Raw genomic sequence first — 6787 nt, forward strand, 5'->3', positions numbered from 1 at the left:
CCCTGGTGTGCACCAGTCTTTGAACAGATGAGTTTTTTCAGCACCAGAGATGGTTTAAAAAAAAAAAAAACCAAGCTGCATTTGCCACCATTGCTAACACAATGCAAGAGGAGAATAGCACAGCAATAGTGTTCAAAGCGCACTGAAATGATAAAGGTCATAAGGACTTGCATACGTAAAGATTTACCAAAAAAGACAACAGCAGCGCTGACACATATATTAAAATAAGGATTTCTCTTCAAAGTATCACCCCTGACTATGGGCTCTGCCTAACAAAGCATGACAAATCAAATCAAACACTGGCAGAGGTCAGCACTGCTCTCATTTTCTTCAGCTCACCATGCCAAAGTTCCAAGACCCCAGCAGTCAAGTTGATGGAAGAAGGGTGTCTGTGCCCCGGCACATTTTGCCATTTAAATTACAGGAAGGAGCAAGGCTGCTGAGGGCTTGGGCTGCCATTTGTTTCAAACAACTCACCTACAGAGCACAGTGAAATTTGGTAAACCTACCAAACTTGAGAGATGCTGCTTTCCACATCTGCCCTCCTCCAGCTGAGTGGGCCAAGGCTACACCCGCAGCCATCATCAGGAGATTCAGCCCAACCCACTGCAGTTGCCCACACTGGTCTGGAGACAGGATCTCGGAATCCCCAAGGCCAAGCACTTAGTTTAAATAGGGAAGAAATGGAGCAAGACACACTGACGTGACTGGACACAGGACTGCAGTAGGATCTTCATATCTAACACTGTTTAAAACAACCGCTTCCATCACAACTGGCTGGTTTTTAGGCTAGGCAAACTTGGGGGTGTCATCACAGCATGAGCTCAGTGCCCCAGTATTCCAAGGCTGTTCCATTCTGGGCTCCCAACCCACCTACCAGCGTAACAACAGAATGGGTGGTTACTTTCACACAGAAGAGAGCAATCGGGAAAAAATGAAAATATGCCTTTGATCTGATAGTCATAAAGGAAACAAGAGGTGGGGGTTTTCTGGGTTTTTTATTATTATTTTTATTAGTCTTATTTTTAAACCTGAACACTGGTCTTCACCTTAACCTCAGAGGCCCAATATCTCTGTAGGAATTTTACAGGAATAATGCTGGCATTAAAGGTCTGCTGTACTGAGAGAAAAAGGTCAGTGGAAGAGTTAGATGCCATTTTCTGTGGTATACCTTCATCACCCGAGTAGAAAGATGACATGCAGCCAATTGCCAGCAGGCTCTTTGTACTGCCTTTCCAATAAATGTAAAAAAAAAGGCATCACAGCCTTTGCTAGCTCTGCTGATTAAAGACAGACAGCACTTCATCCGACTTCTTTCGCAGTAAGATGACCATAATTCACATTTAATATGCCGCAAAGTCATCCGCCTTCCAAGTACAGGAGTGTGTTCTGCTGAAAGTCACCGCTGTTAGATCAAATTTAAAGTCAATATTACAGGACAGAAATTACACTGCTATTAATAATAAATAGTCATGATAATGTTTTCCCTTAATAGGACATCTCTTCCCCAAGAATCCTAATAGTTTATAAACTCTGGACTGAGTTTTAGCCACAACCCTAACTTCTGCCTGATTTGCATGGGTGCAGAGGAACATAGAAATTAATCAGAGATTGTATCAGATCTGTAAATTATTTCACTGCAGCTTGATGTTCCTCCCACCTCAGAGGTAGATCCAGCAATAATACTGTCAGCACTTTAACAAGGATTTCTCACAAGCGCATTTTGGACAGCAGGCCTATACTGCATGCCTGTGTGATGCCAGCGCTTCCTGTGAAGGGGTGGGAAGGTAAGGATCTGAGCAGTACTATTTATGATCCTCTCTAAATAAAGATGCTCCCTCGTGACCACAATCAAGTATAGAAGAAGCACCAATCAGCAAAAAAACTTTAAGTGCTCCTTAAGAGGAGCAGCTTCTGGAGGGCTGGGAAAGTCGTACTCTGCACAGCCTCCAGGCAGAATGGACTCCTACAATGCACTACTACAGAATAAACATTTTAGAAACTAATACTAGGTAGACATGGCTGCAAACACGTGCAATAAATATTCAACACAAAGCTCAGTGTTCCTGTCCTTAACTTGGGATGAAAGAGTAAGCAAAACAACTGTAAATAGAATCAATGATAACATCTCCAGAGATATGCTAAACATCTGGTACTTGAGTCTTCTCAAAAGCAAAACGTTTGCTCCCCAGAAACACTTATGTGGAACTCAGGAATAAATTCTCTTTATCCAAGCTGACTTGAAGCAAACACCAGCAGGACCAGGCATGTAGAAACATCTGTGCCTTCAAGATGAAATACCACCAGGGTCTTCTCAGAACCTCACACAGTAAATCACCTGATGTGGCAGCTACTCAGTCTCACAAAGCAAGTGTTTCAGTCAGGATCTGAAGAATGTCATATCTAATTGACTGGGGAGGGATTTCACTGGGAAAAGTCATGTGCGGACAGTTTTGAACTAGGTGGATATACCATACTGTCTGTATAGCAGCTCTTCTGATGCTGGGCACAAACGGGCACTCAATAGGTGACGTATTTTACCCCTGTATGCAAACACATCTCCTCTGCCTGATCAGGCTTGGGATACGACTGTACTGCTGAGACATGCAGGGAAGAGAGAAGAGGACATCTTCTAGCAACACACCAAATGTTTCAGTTCAGTGAGAAGAGAAACCACCCCATCCAACAGCAGTACTGTTCTCAATGCTTACCTTAATATTCATCCATTCATCTTTCTTGACCACCAAGCAGCAAGTCAGTCAGGACATCAGTTTTGTACTACACTCCACAGAGCAAATACAAAGCAATAACAAAAAGAGCTCCTAAGTGAGGAGGACAGATCAGGAGCAAGAAAGGGAAAGGGCCAGTCAGGCCCATTTTGTAGAAGCAAACAAGGAATTTGATCCCTTTTATCCAAGGGTGACAGAGGCTGTCGGCATATTTCACATAAAACACCTCAGGTTTTATTTGTGCTTTTGGTCACTGTTCAAACCAGCCTGGTTTCCAATTGATTTCTCAGCTGGTTCCAAAGACTTGCTCAACATTGATCCTACTCCTAAAAAAACTACCATCGAGTCAGATGCAGCTCAGAAGCCCGTTTCTAATAGAGACAGGCAGCAGAGGTTTAGAGGAAAAGCTAACAGGGCAAGTTTGAAGCATTATTTTTCCCATTTTCTCCCTTCAACAGCCACCAGGAAGCCACAGTTTGGGAACTTCCTCAGCTGGGGCACACATTCATACGTTTCTGTTTCAACAGCAGTTGACGGACCACTGTGCCAAAAACACATTTCAAGCAGCAACACATCTACATGTCAGGTGCATCAGGGAAAACAAAACAACTGAGTCCTTCCTGCCGAGTGGCCAGAGTTAAACACAGCTGTGGGGACACCTGTTTCACCCCAACTTCATCTCTGGAGTCTGCATCAGAAATAGGCCAGAGGGGACTTAATGTGCTGCAAATTCACAGTGTAAACTCAGCTCTAGGCGGGTGATGGAAACACCACCAACTGCTTCCTTGGGCATTTACTTTTTAATAATGAAACTTCAGCAAATGAGAACACAGCTTTGGGAAACAAGACCTTTTAAAATAAAACATGGGTACCAAAGAAAAGTTGGTCCCTGTCTTTTCCCAGGCCAGATATGCATTCTGTAAAAGAGAAGCCAGACATGCATGGTATTAACGAGCAACTCAGGATTTCTCAACCTCTTCTACTGCAGTGCAAGGACATCATGTTTAGACCTCCTAAAATCTCTATGTAAAACCTTTAGTATCCCCATCTATGTCCTGTCACTAGCCACTATATAGTTGTTTTGTGTGAAATTGCAAGAGCAAGGAATGTTTTTTTATCGTTTGCTTTCCTCAGTCTATACAACATTGCCCCTATTTACCAGAGACTTCTGAACCTCCCACTTGAACTGCAGTCTCTCCCACAAACCACAAAATTCACTGATTAAAGCAAAATAATCACTCCAGGGCACAGCATTCCCAAGCCAAGAATGGTAAGCAGGACCAGGAGACAGAGCTGCCAGCAGAGAGATATTCCTCTCAGCAGTTTGGGAACTGCTGCTCTAGCCCCCCGTTTGCACCTATAAGAACATGCAAGGACTTTCATTGTTATAGACCCAGTCTGTATTAAAAAAAAAAAAAAAAAAATTCACCTCTGAGATAACTGTGAGAGGAGTTATTTGTAGTCCAAGATGTATTGCTGTAATAATTGTTTAAGTAAAACACTATAAAAAAATATCAGATGTTGCACATTATCATCTTGTAGCCTGTTTAGTTCCTGTTTTACGACCATCCAATGCATTTTTACACAAACTTTGTTACCCCTACAACATACAAATAATGACTGCTGGGGAAAGGGCGGAAACCCTTCAACTAGAGGTGAAAGGGAATCAAGAATGGTGCTGTTCTAATAAACAGGAAGAAAACACCTTTTTTCTTGCTCTGGTCTGTTGCTAGCAGATTGCATCAGCAAGTTACCATTAACATCTCAGCCACATCAACTCATACAACCATTCATAAATTCAGCTCATGTTTGAGGACAGATTTTTTTTTTTTTCCTTCTTCAATCTGCAAATATTCAGAGAAGGGCAAAACATTATTACTTCATTATGCTAGACATGTGTCTGTCCCTCTGAGAAAAAGCACACCAGTTGTGCTTCTTTATTATTTCAGAAATTTTGTTCTTTTAACAGATGCTTTGTGTCTGCCTGAAACCTCATGGGATTCTACCTCCAGGAACACAAAGCAAGCCAGGACACTTCCATAAGCAACACCTGCAGGAAGAGAATGTCACAGGAAAACTGACACAATTGTCACCAAATTATTGTGTGTCAAACGTGGAACCTTGTTACCTTATACTGTCCTTTATATGTGTTTTGTGGGATTCTGCATTACAAATTGATTCACACATCATTCTGGCAAGCAAGTCAGGCTTCTGGTGCAAGCGTAACATGTTTAGGAAAAAGTCAAGTGTATTATAAAAGAAAAGCAAATGTTCTGACTCAAAGAACAAGCATTTCCAAGTACAGAAATTAACACTGAGCAAAAGTTCCAGACAAATGCCTACACTGTACATGAGGCAGGATTTTTTCTTTAGGTACTGACTTAATTTCCTTAATTGCATAACTTTAAATGTTGAAAACACTAGCTGGCTGCGATATTAGCAGCATTTGAATGGTGACTAATTCTAATGAGTATGCTAGTAGCAATTTAACACTAGGACACACCACACACATTTATGAGGCCGAGAGCGATAGCAATCAGCCTCCTTAGCCACAGCCCGAGAGCCAAACCCGCCACCCTGGCTCGTAAACCCACCTCACAGCTTTTTTATCTCATTTTCACCTTTTATCATCTATATTTGAGAGGACAAATTAAGACTTCACTACTGCAGAGGGTGCTTTCACTAAAATCCATTGAAAAGCTAGTGTCCGAGGACCAGGGATCCCGAAACTGGAAGAGTAAAGCCCAGACCGGCGCTCACACGGGAGAAAGCAAGATGCGGCCCACTTTTGCACGCCTGAAACCAGAGCAGCTCACCACAGTGCATGCCTACTTTTTCAGTCCCTCCTTCCCTTTGTACGTGAGCTCGGCTAAGCCTTGGCTGTAACAGCGTTTCCTCTGCTGTCACCGCTTCCTGCCTCCCTCTCTGGTTCGCAGCTGGGGTCCCGGGGGCAGCGCGGACACCCGCACGCCCGAGCATCGCGGGTGCCCCAGGGCGGGCGCGACGCTCGGATCCCCGCTCCCCTGCCAGGCGCGGATGGGAACCGGCGGGCGTGACGATTATTTCCTCCCTTTTACCGCGACTTTCTCCTTTTTACCACGACACGGATGACACCTGCTCCCTCCTCCCGCACTCGCGGGTGTCAGGCCCGGCCCTGCCCAGGCTTGCCGAGCATCCCGGAGGGGCGGGTCCCCGGTGCCGAGGGACCACGCCGGCGGGGACCGGGGATATGGGATGTCACACCGAGCCGCCGCAGCGCCATCCCCCGCGCCCCGCCGGTCCTCGGCCTGCGGCCGCGGCTCGGCCAGCCCCTCTCCGGAGACACGGGGAACGGGGAAGAGGGCTGAGAGTAAAGCGCAGGGAAAACTCCGCGCTGAGGGGGGAGGGTCAATTCCATTCAGCCCGAGGCGAGCGCGAATCCCGAGCCCGAGGCGGGGTCGCCCCCCTCGGCCGCCCGCACTCACCCAGGGTCTTGACGGCGACCTGCCGGGTGAGCGGCGGCGGCAGGTTGACGCAGACCAGGTCGACGTCCTGGTGCAGCAGCACCTCGTCGATGCGGCTGGTATAGAAGGGGACGCTCATCTCCTTGGCCAGCTCCTCCGCCTCCTCGGGCGTGCGGCCCCACAGCGCCTTCACGGCGAAGCCCTCCGCCTTCAGCAGCGGCACGATCACCCGCGCCGTCAGCCCGGTGCCGAACACCCCCACCCCGGGCAGCATGGCGGCGGCGAGGCGGGTGGCACGGCGAGGAGAGGCCAGGCGCTCCCTCCTTCTCTCAGCGGGGAGAGGGAGGCAGCCCCCGCTCGATTCTGCTGCCGCTTCTGCCGCCGCCGCCGGGACCGGGACCGGCCGCCCCCCGCCTCAGCAGCGCCGCGGCCGCCGGCTGCCCCGCCATGCCCCCACCATCACACAGAGCCCCGCGGAGGCGCCGGCGCTGCGCTCCCTTCGGCGGACGCGGAGCGAGCAGGGGCGACCGCCCTTCCCCGGGCGGCGGCGCGGGCTCAGCGCCGCTCCTCTGCCATGTTCGCCGGCGCCCGCTCGCCGCCGGGAGGGCGGCGCGT

At 48.0% G+C, this 6787-nt stretch overlaps 1 protein-coding gene across 1 annotated transcript in view; it reads right to left on the reverse strand.

Annotated features, from left to right (window-relative positions):
• Positions 1-6520, reverse strand: part of GFOD1 (Gfo/Idh/MocA-like oxidoreductase domain containing 1) — a 71866-nt gene extending 65346 nt beyond the window's left edge. The window contains exon 1 of the mRNA XM_040073736.2: positions 6194-6520. Within this exon, the coding sequence (XP_039929670.1) occupies positions 6194-6446 (253 nt within the window). The 5' untranslated portion in view covers positions 6447-6520. The remainder of the gene's footprint in view (positions 1-6193) is intronic.
• Positions 6521-6787: the final 267 nt, after the last annotated feature.

Source organism: Hirundo rustica, chromosome 1 (assembly GCF_015227805.2).
Source record: "Hirundo rustica isolate bHirRus1 chromosome 1, bHirRus1.pri.v3, whole genome shotgun sequence".
In the NCBI taxonomy this organism is placed as follows: Eukaryota; Metazoa; Chordata; class Aves; order Passeriformes; family Hirundinidae; genus Hirundo; species Hirundo rustica.